The following is a 15517-nucleotide window of genomic DNA, read 5'->3' as shown; positions in this document are numbered from 1 at the left end:
GTTGGCAGTTTCTGATTGGTTAAGTTTCATTTTACTGTTTACATTGTGCTTACATAAGAACCCAAGGTGCTGGAGGTGTCTCAGCCTAATGGCTCCCAGTTAATTATTTTAACAGGGAAATTGCAAAATAGAAATGAAAGACTAAAGAGAGTTGTGGCAGACAGAATTTGTTGGCTGGTATTTGTTATTTCCTATAGAGGCAAAAAAGTGAGATACTTTTTCTCAACATCCCTTAAATGTAGAGGAGGCCAATGTTCTGGCCAATGAGATATGTGGGAAGTCTGCTGGAGGGCCTCTGGGAAGATTTCCTTTGTCATCTGTATACAGTCAGCTTGGGCTTCCATAACAAAATATGATAGACTGGGTGACTTAAATAAATTTTATTTCTCAGTCTGAACGCTAGAAGTCCAAGATCAAGGCGCCACCATGGTTGAGTTCTGGTGAGGCTCTTTCTGGCTTACAGATAGCTCCCTTCTTGCTGTGTCCTCATCTGGCAAGGTGAGAGGTTGGGAGGGGAAGGGAGGCAGTTCTACGTGACACGAAATGCATGAGAGGTAGTTCTACATAACAAAGAATTGTCCCACTTAAAATGCCAAAATGCTTAAGAAACACTGATATGACTGGTTCTCTATCAAAATAATGACAGACTATGGAAATATGTGAGGAAAATACTAACATTATTGATATAAGAACCTGAAATGGAAATTTAAGTAGTCAAAGTATAGAAATTAAATTATAACAGCAAAACCAAAGACACAGACAAAGAATGGAGAAAGGGAAAGTAACAGCATCTTTAAGCATCACTTATTTTGGAGAGGCACAGGAAGTGAAGGTATTCTAAAAATCACATTTTTTTTTTCAGGTTGGTAGGGGGTTAGTGAAGATTAGAGTGATTCTGTTTTTTCATAGAGTAGCAGGAAGATATCTGATTACGAATGAAGATAATTTTGAAAGAGAAATGCACAGTAGAAATCCCACATTAACATGAGAAAGACAGGAAGTGAATAATGACTTGATCAATCCAGCAAAAACGAAAAGAAACAATGAAGTAAAATAATGAACATAATAAAACAAAATCAGTGAACACCCAATACATCCACTGAAAGAAACTACCAGCCAGTTTCTTTCCTGGAAGACCTAGAAATAGGCAGTTTATAGCAAACACACTTAAAATGAAGGAATAAAGAAGAGTTGAAAGTAGAGACCCTTAAATAAAATGGTAAGACTAATCTATGAATATGCATGCTAAAGCTCCAAATAAAAGATCAGCAACTGAAACAAGGACTTATATGAAAACAACATATTATGACCAAATAGGCTTTATTTCAAGGAGGCAAGCATGTTTTAATGTCAACTTCATACACACAATCCAGTTAGTCAACAGCTTAAAGAAGATTAACTCATGATCACATCAAAAGATGCTAGGAAGGCACTTGATGAAATTCAGCAGCCATTCTTAAAATAAGATCTCCTGGCAAAACAGGAAAGAACCTATTTAAATAAAATAGAGATTACCAAATAACAAGTAAAATACTCTAAATAACCAAATACCAAAACCATTTCCACCAAAGTTAATAACAGGGAGGCCTACTTTTACCATTACGACTCAACACCATATTGGAGTTTCTAGACAACAAAAATTTCAGAAAAGAATCTGTCAAACATTGAAAAAGACAAGATCAAATTATTTTTGTGAATGTCCCAATTGTATTTCTAAAAATCTCGAGACTCTAGTGAAAAACTGCTAGAATTCATGAGATTTAGTAAGCATACACAATGTTTGTTGTATATAAGCATACAAAAACAGATTTTCTCTGTGTATTTTAAAATGTATTTTATTAATTATTATTATTATTTTTCAAGAGACGGGGTTTTGCTATTTTGCCCAGGCTGGTCTGGAACTCCTGGGCTCAAGCAATCCTCCCACCTCAGCCTCCCAAAGTGCTGGGATTACAGGCATGAGCCATGCACGTGGCCCCTCTCTTTATTTGTAAGAAGCTCTTACAAATGAAAATGGTCACAATAGTGACCAAAATAAGAACATACTTAAAATTTTTAAAGGCAAATAACTTAAACTCTCAAATCTTACTAAAGATATAAATAAGATCCAAACAGAAAATGGTATGATGTTCTTAGATGGGAAGACAGTATCGTGGGTCAAACTTCCCCAAATTAATATGTAAATTTAATGTAATTTTAACTCCTAATTGGATTCAATTGGATTAAATTATCACAAACTTCAAATGCTGAGGATAGCCAACAAAGGCAGTAAAAAGAACAGTGGGCAAGGGCTTGGGAAGGGGAAAAGCTCTCCTGACCATATTATAAGGCCACCAGTAACTGAATCCATATGATATTGTCATATGAAAGGAGAATTGTAAGTGAAACAGCATGGCATATTGAGAAATAAACCTCATTAAATATATAAATTTAATATATGACAATGCTGGTGTTTCAATTCATTGGGAAAGGTAGTTTGTTTATTTTAATAGAGTGCTACACTGGCAACCCACTTGGAAGAAAATTTAGTTTGACTGTTTGCATTCTACACACACACACAAATACAAATGGAGTAAAGACATAAATGTAGAAAACCAAAACCAAAAAACAAAAAATGTAGAAGCCATTCTAGTGGCCTATACATGCCACCCAGGAATGGAAACCTTCTTAATCAATACAGAATACTTCCAAAAGTTTATAGTCACAAATGCCTATATTTTATATATTAAGTATACTTGAAGACCTACTAGTAAAAAGTTTTTCAGGTTTTTTTGTTTTTTTGGGACATGGTCTCACTGTCGCCCAGGCTAGAGTGCAGTGGAGCGATCTTGACTCCACCTGCTGGGCTCAAGCGATTCTCCTACCTCAGCTTCCGCGGGGTAACTGGGATTATGGGCGTGTGCCACCAAGCTTAGCTGGTATTTTAAAAATTCTATGTAGAGACGAGGTCTCACTATGTTGCCCAGGCCGGTCTCAAACTCCTGGGCTCAAGTGATACTCCTGCCTCAGCCTCCCAAAGTGCTGAAATTACAGGTGTGAGCCACCCTGCCCAGCCCTAATATAAAGTTTTAAATGAGAAAAGGTATTATAAACATGGTCAACAAAAATAATATAGTTTTGGAGAAAAACACTGGCAAATAGTAAGAAAAAGGGTTTACATGTAGTATAAACAGAGCACCTGCAAATTTCAAAAAACACAGTGGAAACACGGGCAAAATTTTAATGAAAATGAATGACAAAATAAACATTTTAAATGCAAATATGCAATTCACTCAAGTGAAATTCAAATGGCAAAGTTTTATTTGGAAAAAGCACTTATGAATGTGGTCAATAGACAACTTACAAGTGTTGGAAAAAAATGTTTGCATCCAAGAGAAGAAAATCTGAACATATATATTGTACAATATACAAAATGCCTTTACAAACTAGTTAACTAAAAAGACAAACGGTAGAAACATATGGACCAAAAATAAGATTAAAAATTTAAAAATGTATATAAAGGTAAAACTATGAATATTTGTGGAAGGCAGAATTCTAAGATGGCCCCCATGAACTCTGCCCCTCATGTTACTTCCATGGGTGATGCTACATTGCAGGGCAGAGGGACGTAGCAGATGTAATTAAAGCTACTAATCAGTTGACCTTAACATAAATGGGTGTGCTTAAACTAGTGACAAGAGCCCTTTAAAAGCAGAGTTTTCTCTGGCTGGTAGAAGTAGAGTCAAAGTATAAAAAGAATTTGATGCACCCTGGCAAGCTTTGAAGATGGAAGGGACCACGTGCAAGGACCACGGAGCAAACTCTAAAGATCAGATTTGATAGTCAGCTAGGAGACAGGGACCTCCATCCTCTGACTTTAATGAGGCTGGAAGTGAATTCCTCCTCAGAGCTTTAGTTAAGTACCCACCCTGGAAGACACTTTCATTTTAGCCTTGTTGGGCCTTGAACAGAGAGCCCAGTTGAGTTTCCTTGGAGTTCTAACCTACAGAACTTTGAATAGATAATTCAGTTATGAGTGCAATCCAGATGACCAAAACATTTGAAAAGATGTCTACATTTACAGTAGTCAAGAAAATGGAAATTAAAATAACACTGAAAAATCACTACATCCACCAGGATTTTTTTCTTTTTTCTATGTATTTTTTAATGTTAAAATAGTTATTGCCATGAGTATTAAGAGAAAAGTGTTTTTATACATTTACTGATGGAAATACAAACTGTTCTGGCCACTTTTGGAAACAATCTGTCAATATTTATTTAAAAATTTAAATATACATATTCGTCAATTCAGCAATCCTACTCCAGGTAATCTATTCCACAGACGTAAAACCATCATGGTGACAAACATACACACAGGAATGTTTATTGTAATAATAAAAAGGAAATAAGAGCTATGATAGAGAAATTCTCATCATATATTGTTAAATGAGAAACGTGAGATGCAGAGAACGTACATGATCCCATTTATTTAAAGCAAACTTCCCACCAAAATATCTTCTCATTAATGTTAGACTGTATGTGTGTACTGAGAAATTTGAGAGACCTTTATGCATTTGTAAGGTGCTCATGATACACATATTAGAAAAAGCAAGTGCAGTGTAATATGTAGAATAAAACCCCATATGTAATAATTGGGTATACACATTTGTATGAATAATTAGAAAGATATATATCAGGGAGGAAGGAATGAAGGGGTATGATTAGTTTTGCCATTATGCATTTATTGTTAATTTTTTGCGTTTAAATTCATTTGTGTCACTTTCTTAACCTGAAAAACATCAAATCATCCCCCTTCTGTGCTCTATTTTTTTTTTCCTCTGCACTTATCACTAATATTCCATATATTTCACTTGTTCCCCCACCTGGAATGTGCTGCATCAGGTGAAGTTTTTGTTTACTGCTGACTGCCAGCAGCTAGAACTGTCTGGCATATAGCTGGCACTCAAATATTAAGGAAAGTAGTCTTCTGCTACTCTTGATGTTCATTTTAACCTATTTCTCCTAAAACCCTGATGTTCTAGAAGCTATCAGGAGTGTGACAGAACTACATGACCAGAAGTCTGTATTCAGAGAGTGAACAATAGTTATTTGCTGGATGCTTATTTTATTAGGTGTTTTACATCCGTTATCTCAAATCAACCTAATTAGGCAGATCTATTATCCCCATTTCATAGATGAGAAGCCAATTTAGAAGAGTTGGCTTGTCTAAAATCTAACAGACAATAAATGTCCTATGTCCAGGCCAAATTCCTGCTCTTTCTTCCGTGTTGAACTGATCTTAAAGGAATCATGTTTTTAGTAATTTTAATGACAGATAGTTCTTACATGGCATATGTTTAATGTTGAGATTATTCATTGAGTATTTCGTAATTTCCTGATGATTCTTTTAATGATTTAAATTCATTTGAATATTAAATATAAATAGTTGGTCTCTAACTTGTTGACTATTTTATTCCTAAAACAATTGCACTGTTCAGCTAAAGCCCTGGGCCCTGCTGGAGTGCTGTCAGAAAACCAAAGACAGAGATGTTCCTAGGAGAGTTAATAAACATTGGTATAATTACTATAAAATCTTCAAGACAAAAACCAGCCTGAGAGCATCCTGAGGAACTTTGTCCCAGAGTTTTCCTCTCCAAAGAAAGCTCCCCAGAGGGATGCCTTTCCTGACAAGATTCCACTGGGAGGTTCGTTCCTTTTTCTCCTGGACAAAAGCAGTCAGTAGGGCCATCTGTAGGTTGCAAGGAAAGAGTGTGGAAGTGGACCTGTTCTGAGGCCAGGATAATCAAGGCAGGCTCAGGTTCCAGGCTAGAAAAGCTCCCTTTCAACTGATCAGAGGCCAGTGGGGAATAGGGGATGAGCAGAGGAGATATGGGGGTGCGGGGATAGATGGGAGGTCATCAACATGGTTTAGGGACACCTCCCTGTCCCCAACATGCTCTGTTCAGTTTTCATGAAGGCAGGACTGGAACTGTGCAGTATAAAGAGGTTGCTACTCAGGCATTTTGTTGCCACCTGTGAGGTAAAGTCCAAATTCCTCCCCAGTCAAGGTGCAGACCTCAATCTCAGGATAAGCTCCACAGAACCAAATGCATTTGAGCATCAACTGTCAGAGATTTTTTTTTTGTTTTGGTCTTTGATGATTTGGATAATTTAGATTTTGAAATGGGTTCTCTGATTATGCAGCCAACAAGTATTTATAGGGTACCTTTTATACGGCAAGGCACCAGGCACAGTGCTAAGACGAACATAAGAAAAACAAACATGGTCTGTGCCTTAGGGAGCTTATATAGACAGAAGCAAACAAATAATCATTAACCTTTATTTTTGTAGGTGACAAAGGAGCAATGCATAATATGCAAAATCTGGGTTAAGGGAGAGAATCAAGATATTCGGAAAAAAAATCTCACTACCTGCTCCTCATGCCTCAAAAAAAATCCAGAAGATTTTGAAATGCAGGAGATAAACATCACGTATTCCTTATTAATTTTTGTATTCCAAAGATAATTTCTGAAAATCACACGAAATAAAACTTTTGTGTATTTATTAGCAGAGGCAAGCTATATTATCAATTGGACACCTCAGGGGCACAAAATTGCCTGGAACTACAACCTTCAAGTTCAAAATTTCTACCTCCAGAAAGCAATGATGTTTCTAAAGATTCTCTTATTTTTTCATTGTAATTAGTAGATGTGTATTCCTAAGTATTCTACAGCAATGAGAAGTAAGGAGCATAGTCTTTTTTTTTTTTTTTTAATCAAATCGATTCTGACAAAAGGAGTTTATTTGTCTTGCTTGTTAAAAGGCTGACCAAAAAGAAAGTCTGAATGTTTCAGAGTTGGGAGAAAGCCTGATTCATTCTGACCCTGATATAGACAAGGAAACTGAACAAATACCAGGCAGCAAAATACTGAGACATTTACCACATAAGAAAGCATTCTTACACAGCAGTTGAGTACTGGAAAGGTTGTGGGGGAGTGTATTATTCACAAACAACTGTCAAAAGATATGAGACCACTGAGTTTTTCTTTTTCTAAAAATCATACTGAGTGATATTATTCTATCAAGAGGATATTCTGAAATATGTGGGCTATAGAAAAAGATCTAAGTAGATTTAAAAAATGTTTTTAAAAGCATAGTCAAAACCATTCCGAAGAGAACTCACTCTGTAAAAACGATTCTCATATTTTTTCATGAGATTATCACTTGGCTACTTTAGGATATTTCTTACATGCCTGGTCTTCATCCTGACATATGCAGATGACACAAAATACTTGGGCTTATGTTTTCACAGCTTCTTAAAATATAATGAAAACTATTCCCTCTGACACTTTGCCAGGGGGCTCTAGGATACTTTTGATATATTTCCTAAAAATGTTTAATTTAGATAACAATGACAAGCCAGAATTGGAACCATTCATTCTTTGAGGTCAGAAGTGGTTATCTTGCCAGCCCACTGAAGTTGAAATGGAAGACAATGTGGCTCAGGCCACAGGGCCAGTTGCTTCTCCTTTTTGGTAAGGTACTTCTTTCCCCACACTCCCACCCAAGTTATCCAGCACCCAAAATATACTGTTTCTGATAAAATTACTTTTGCTCTAAGTTAATTTTGTTTATGCATGAAAAATTACTGTCTTGGTCCCATTTCCAAAGGGAAGTAGTTGGATGCCAGTATACTTTAACATTTCAGCACATATACAAACCACAAGCTGTTTATTTCTACAACTCACGATTAATGTAAGATGTTGCTTTCCATGTGCTTTTTTTCTTAAAGTTTTCAGTTTGGGCATACTTAATTGTGGATGATGGGTTTCCCTACCATTACCATTAATTTGATGATGTTATTAGAATTTTTAAAAATCTTTTGTTTGAGGCAATAAATTGGGAACCTGGTACATACACTAGATCTTATGACGGTCAAGAAATTACAGCACATAAATTAATAATACTATAGTACTCCAAGTGCTGTTTAACAGATGTTTTACTGTGGGCTCTCCTTCACATCACTGGGTTAATTATCTAGAGGTACACAGAAAAAGTCAATGTGGAGCTGGCATCTGGACCAGTCTTCATGTAAGGTGAATGGCTAAATTACCAAGGACAAGATACTTTTCTATGAAACAGCTCCTTCCTATCAGTAGGTTATTGCAGACTTTGCTCACCCAAATAATGACTTCCAATCTAACTGAAATCACCATTACCTTTAGTGAAATATCAATTAGGAAAAAGGAATGGGTTAGGTTTTGTAGGGTTTGAGTGATAGAAGTGAGTCATTTTATGTTTGGTGGATTTTGAATTGTTTGGTATACAAAACTTACTGAGTTAAAATTTGTGTTTCAGAAAACGGACTCTAATTTTCAGAGTTGCAGAGCCGTATGTCAGTGCTTCCTTAGAGAACTGGAGTGTTCTGGTCATCCTGAGAAGTAACAGGCAGAGGGATGCTCCATGATTATAATGTTTAGGTTAAAAGGTATGCTTGACTCCCCAGGTGTTCTGGGAATATTTTATGTGCCAGGACAATGCTGGGACCCTGCAAAACATCAGTTATCTTGGGAAACCAGAGGTCAGAATACTACCTGGCAATCTTAGGCTGACCCCAGGGGGTTCATGAATAATTTTTGGAGTCTTAATGACCTCCTGAGATAGATTACTCCAAAATTACTCAAGCTAATCATGTCTCAGTTCTCATTAAAAAGATAGAAGAGGTGTTTCCAACACTACTGAAAATGTGTGTACATACCAAAGGATACAATACTCATTAGTATACCAGCATACAGAACACCAAACAATGGTGGATAGTTTCAAGGATACCAGAAGAGATGCCTTTTAAATTTCATATTGTATTGTGGATCTAGATTGGAAAAAAGAGACTGTGAGTTCTGGGCAGGCCAAAGGCCTTGAAAAATAATGTTGATTTGAAGGGGCAGGGGGTGTGGAAGGTTTGTGTGTGTCTGTTAAGTAGCCAAAGAAAAAATAAAAACATTGTATTTATATATGTGTATAAATTTTAAAAGCCATTTAAACTGAACATCTGAAAAACATAAAACCTATTCATTAAACATATGTCTCTGAAAGTATCACTGACCCAATCCTAGAAGGTATTTTAATTTGGCTTTTCAGAGGCCCAAATTCTCTATAAACTTCTCCTCCTTCCTCACAATCAGTAATTAAGACTGGTTCATTAATTTTGGACTCACATATACTTTGTCTAATATCCTTTTCTCTGCACCCCTCTAAAACTCCTCCCCCAAAAGCCCCAAATCAGACTATGTTAATTTAACTGATTCACTGTAAAGCGACAGCTAGATCCCAAATCTGACAAATATTCCAATTCATGAGACACCTACAGCACGTTATCTATATTTGTACACTTTATTTAAAAACAAATAATACACTTAGAGCCACCAAAGAAGGATATCTTAATTAGCTTATCCATACCCTGAATTTACATAAGAAACTTCTTGCACCACAAAAATTAGCATTTGGATTAATTTACATTAATTGATGTAACTAAAATGTAAAATACCTGAAGATCAAACAATCTGGCCCAGGGCTCACCAGCTGGAGGACTGGGTGTGGAGAGAAAGGGTTCTTTAGGAACCTGAATTGATGACACCCTGTGGTCAGCTCTAGTCAACTGAACTTGAGAAAACATACAGTAACCAGCAGATTTCAATATTAAATAGAAGTGGTTCCTCCTAAAAACAGGTATTAGATCATAAAGTTGGGATGAGGGTAGGGGATACCTATTAATCTGGGCTGGAAAAAAAGTGTGTGGAGAAGGGGAGTTGTATTGTTTTCTCACAAGAGGCAAACTTCAGCCAAACAATGAAGAGATAGCAGGGAGGGAGATGTGTAGTAGACCAAAGACTTTCTGATTGTTGATAATAACAAATTTAGCAGCTCTCTACAAGTCAATTAAAATACCATTCTCTGAGACATTTTCAGAGAGGAGCTAACTAACACCCACCCAGGGGGGAAAAAATCATTCTGCATTAACAAGGCACTCACTGGTTCACAGCCTGTTAAAAACCCAGGCAGACATTAGAATCTAAATTAAAATGATTTTGAAAATTTGCATCAGAGAGATGACAAGCATGTGGTCCTGGTTAAATTAAATCTAAAGCTTGGATTAGCAAAGATCCAGAAAATTCTGACCCCCTAAGCACCACTTTAGGAATACTGCCAGAATCAATGACTGGGATCTAGGGATCTGTTTGGCCTAACATTTGGTTTTTTTTAGAATTAAAAAAACAAAACAAAACAAAAACTGAAAGGATCTGTTAAATACTTTGTCAGCCTGGCATCCCTTACACTGACATGAAGATCCAGTTGGATGATGGATATTGCCAACTAAAAATTTGTAGTGGCAAAAGTAAAAACGATTCAAATTATTGACGAATGACTTGTCCTTTGTTTTTAAACACAGATACGTTTTCTGGGCCTTTCTCTAAAATGAACTTTAGGGTTTGATACATTTCACAAAAATATACATATTTTTTGTCAGCTACTACTTTGTACAACCTGAATCCCAGTGTCCAACACTTAAAGTACTGCAATTATATAAATTACTAAACAAGTTAACAGTAATGGAGAAGCAACTTCTGAGTAAATAAAATGAATGATTATGTACTTAATAGTCTTGTAGTCACTTTCAAAGAATAAAGTAACCTGAATAAAATTATACTTAGAACTCTTTTTCATGTAAGTTCAATAATTATTTGGCTATTGGTTGAAAATATCACACAGACATACACCAACCAAAGATTCATTATCTCCACTCACTAAAAACATTGATGGTTAATTTTAAGCAATTCTTTCAAAGAAAAACAAAATTAATTCTAAGCCTTTCAATCTGATTTGTGACATCTTAATACAATATAACTTAAATGACAAAGCCTGAGAAAAGCACCAACATAGATTTTTTTTAATTGCATCCAACCATCATTTCAGATGTCATAAAGATTTGCTTCAGTTAAAATGGCAGCAATGACAAAGAGGTAGATATGAGAGATGCCATTTAAGTATTTTAAGACTATTCTTAGGTGGAATTTTAACTAGTTCAGGTATTTAACCTAAAAATATTTACTAGTTGAATCTTTACCACATAAGAACTTCATGACATGCTGTTTTGTAAGAGGGAAATATATGAAGTATTAAAAAGTGAGCCTTTGAAAAATTACATTTACTTAGCCAACACTAATGAGATCCCATAATTATGGTGAACAAATAATTTCTCCTTCTACCTGAACTTGACTATAATTAAAGAATAGCTATTGTTTTCTCTACCGAAATTTCTAGGAATTCACATTCAAAATTCTTGGAAAGTATATATGGTGCTCAGAAGAGCACAAAGCGCATGAAATGTCCCCTGAAGTCCTAGAAGTTGAGCAGATACATTAAAAAGACATTGATGGTCACAAATCAGGACCTTCACAGATTGGTAAATACACACACACACACACACACACACACACGCATGCATGCGCACACACACACACTAACTCTCTCTCTCTGTGCCCCCCCTCCCACCCCCTCCCCAAACTCAATCTTCATCCTCACTGTAAGGCTGCATTTTCTTTTTTAAAGGCACCTCTCATTTTCTAGCTATTGCCTTCTTGATGATATTTGTTTTTGTTAAAAAGCCTGAATGTTCAATGGAAATAGTTCAGTACTGAGAATAAAATATTTTTCAATTCACATTTGAATAGCCAGGTTTTCTTACATTCAGATTTTAATACACTAGAACGACAGTCTTTAAAACAAGCATGCTAGCCTATAATGAATATTGTATATACAGTAATTTAAACATTTAGAACTATATATTATACTGCAAAAGCAAACAGCACAACACTCATCATACTCATCATTATCTGCTGTGTATACTACCTCCAAAAATGAAAATACAAAACAGTAAAATGCACCTATGGTTTTTTATATATATATATATATAGTTTATATATTATATATATTCTTACAATATATATAATATATATTTATAAAATATACATACATTTTAGACATTTTCAAATAAATCTTCATCATTATCTCCAAAAGAAATTTATAGCAAGAATACTGAAGGAATGAAAGTCAGATTAAAAAAAAAATGTCTCACAAAGTTCATCATCAGTGATGCAGCTCAATTTCCCCCCTTTTAGTCATAACTAAAATCATTATAAAAGCGAAATACTTTGCATAACTATTTGTTTAATGGCAAAAGTTGTTAAACTTGTTCAATAGAAAAATACTGAAGGTCATTATATCACTTTTGTTAAATAATCTGTCTATGGTTTGAGTAGCAAATGAGCTCCATATGACAGTTGAGTTTTGAGAAGGGTGCTGCAAGCTCCCAGAGATGTATCCATAGCATATGAAAATAAGGCAGGGATCCAAACCTCCTGCTAATTTTCATACTATTCCAATACATTTCAAACAAAATATTTACAAATGAAGCTCTATGAAAGCATTTCAATGGCTGTTTAAACATTGAATTTGTTCATTCTGTGAATTTTCATTGAATGTTCAACAGGCTAGGGGAAAAGCCAGACACATGTATATGCTACTCTGGTTGGAAGACAGCTTTGGCTCATTTCTAGGCTGAGATCATGCAGTGCTGGTAGAGAAGACTCTCTCTGTAGTCTCCAGTGCCACAGCACTGGCTTTCTTTTTTTTTTTTTTTTTTTTTTTTTTTGAGACAGAGTCTCGCTCTGTCGCCCGGGCTGGAGTGCAGTGGCGCAATCTCGGCTCACTGCAAGCTCCGCCTCCCGGGTTCACGCCATTCTCCTGCCTCAGCCTCCGAGTAGCTGGGACTACAGGCACCCGCCACCGCGCCCGGCTAATTTTTTGTATTTTTTAGTAGAGATGGCGTTTCACCGTGGTCTCGATCTCCTGACCTCGTGATCCGCCCGCCTCGGCCTCCCAAAGTGCTGGGATTACAAGCGTGAGCCACCGCGCCCGGCCGCCACAGCACTGGCTTTCTAAGGAAATTTCAACAGTTTCATTTGCACTACAGTCTATGTATCTCATGGTTATTTTCCACTCACTGACAGAAAAATTTCAACCATGAAGCATAAAATGAACAGGGGAAGAATGTCTTGGTTTTTAGAATTTCAGCGACATTAATAAAGCAGGTACTGAAGATCTTCGAAGGTAATTAAAACAATAACTGGTAGAACAATAGCTTTGTGGTCATCTATCATAAATACACTAAGTAATGGCATCTTCCTTCCTTCCTTCCTGGAAGGAATTTTCCAGTATCCTTCTACAAATGTTAGGTTAGAAACATTCTTTCTTCACTGTGAAGAACCAGAAGAAATTTACTGAACACAATATGTAATTCTGTATCTGCATGGAAATATTAAGTATTCACCTGATAGCTCATGTTTAGGTCAATTCATTTAATTACACCAAGGAGTCTCTTGAGCCTGCTTGTTAACCAAAGCACGAAGATGAAATGAAAAGGTAGCTGTGTTACTACAGCATATCTGTATGAAAATCGGGCAAATTTAGCACAGGTCTTTAGCTTTAAAGAAAATTTGCCTGTATAATGCAGAATTCTAGAGGCAAACAAGATAAATTTTACAGAAATATTGTCAATCATTAGCCACATCACCATCAGAATACTTTTTCAAGGAGTAGATGTACATATCATGAGAAGCATCATTGTTATGACAATGGAAAATGTGGGGAATGGAATATGTAGAAATTGTTTTAATTGGTTAAAATATTTATAGATTTAATATTTTTAAAATCTAAGAGCCTATTTATATATTTTTTGGTGGCAAGTTGGACGTTAACAATTTATTTCCAATTTCTAGATTGGTCTCTGTCATTTGGGACAAAGAAGAGTAAGAGAGACATAACTGCTATAGAAATAAGGTCTGTATGACAGGGGCTAGGTCTAGATAGTGGGGTCCTCAGAATCCCAAAAGCTGACCACATGTAGGTGGGTCACAGGTAAGTTGGGCTGGGAAAGCCTGGCCTTTTAAGGTGTGGATTTCCCCAGAAACAATACTGATACACTACCCATTAAAACATGTATATCTCAATTAAACAATGGGGGAGGAATAGGGAGAGAGAAAGAACTTTTTAGCCAATATTTGGCATTAAACTCTTTCATCCAGGTTTCCAGGAGATTCTTACAGAGATTAATAGAGGACTTCTAGGGTACAAAATATTTGTTTTTATTAGTACTTCTGCAAAAGCAGCTGCGTGAAGTTAACCATACTCTTTGGACTCTTAATAATTATGAACTGTTCTTGGTAGATGTCAGATAACTTGAACGTGACAAAGAAGAAAGAGCACAGACCATCTGAAGCATGATTAGGTGGGTGTTGATAAACGATTATTAGCAAATAAATTCTATCTTTTCAGTCACTGAAAAGTAGGATTTCATTGGTATGAAATAATCACTCTGGTAATATAAATGTCACATGAATAAAGTGAATTTTAAAATAGAAATTATTAAAGAGATATGCCCTGTTAACCCTTAAAAATAAACAGAATTTCAAACCCGAGTAAGTTAAATCTGTTAGTAAAAGCAGAATCGATCAACTATTCTTCACAATGGTGAGTGCTTGATAGCTAAACTTTAGAATGATACCAAATCTATTTTCAAAACTGTAATACAATATAGAAATCTGCTTGCAAACTATTTGTTTAGCATTTCTGAATAATAATATATTTAACATATTATTGCATTTTTCTCCCCCTAACAGGTAAAATGCTTTGCCAGGTGCTTTATGTGAACAGCTGAAAGGAGAGCCAAATTAAAAACTCAGTTTAACACTGCCTGGTCATTATATACAAAGGGGTTAATATGGCAGATATGATAAAGATTACTATTTTGACTACTTAATGTGTTTAACAAGATTTCTCAGGGGAGAACTTGGTCTAAGTTTCCCGTTTTCTTCTATTCAGTCCCAGCTATCAAGCTTTTAAATTATCCATTGTAGCATATCCTACTTACTCAACAGGGGCAAGCTAAACTTGTATTCGCTCAGGCCTGCCTAGCGAATTAGAACAACCTCAGAAATAAAGGCGCCTACTGGGGGGAAATTTGAAACAGACCTCAGGCTCACAGATTCAGCTGAGCTTGCAGCAACCTGAACAAACCTTAGTTTTAGAAAACAGTATATGAATTGCAAAACTATACTTCAACAAATGTTCTCTGTGCTCCTTCAGCAGAACAAAAGGGCAGGATGAGATGCTTGCCCTCATCTTCTGTATCTCTTTTGTGCAGTTGATTACTTACAAACAGCTAGAAGGTGAAGATGATGCATTGCGTCATACAAAGACTTTAGCCAGTGCGTCAGCTCCAGCACTGGCTATATAGCATTTGGATGGGTGGAAAGCTACATCATGAATCGATTCTTCAAACTTTTTTCGATGAGCTGTGAATTCTTGGATACACGTCTTACTTTCTAGATTCCATAAACGTATTGAACAGTCATGACCTATATCCAAAATAAAATTAAAAGGAAAAATTACATTAACATGAAAATGGTAAGGACAAATAAAT

General features: G+C 35.9%; 1 protein-coding gene across 8 annotated transcripts in view; it reads right to left on the bottom strand.

Moving 5' to 3' along the window:
• Positions 1–1301: 1301 nt before the first annotated feature.
• STRN (striatin) overlaps positions 1302–15517 on the bottom strand; it is a 132427-nt gene continuing 118211 nt past the window's right edge. For all 8 annotated transcript variants that reach the window (XM_055240692.2, XM_063618143.1, XM_055240691.2 and 5 more), the window contains one exon: positions 1302–15452. In XM_055240692.2, coding sequence (XP_055096667.1) covers positions 15283–15452 — 170 coding nt within the window. In that variant the 3' untranslated portion in view covers positions 1302–15282. The remainder of the gene's footprint in view (positions 15453–15517) is intronic.

This window comes from Symphalangus syndactylus, chromosome 14 (genome assembly GCF_028878055.3).
Source record: "Symphalangus syndactylus isolate Jambi chromosome 14, NHGRI_mSymSyn1-v2.1_pri, whole genome shotgun sequence".
Lineage (NCBI taxonomy): Eukaryota > Metazoa > Chordata > Mammalia > Primates > Hylobatidae > Symphalangus > Symphalangus syndactylus.
The sequence above is the reverse complement of the archived record's forward strand: the minus strand, read 5'-3'. Positions and strand labels throughout refer to the sequence as shown.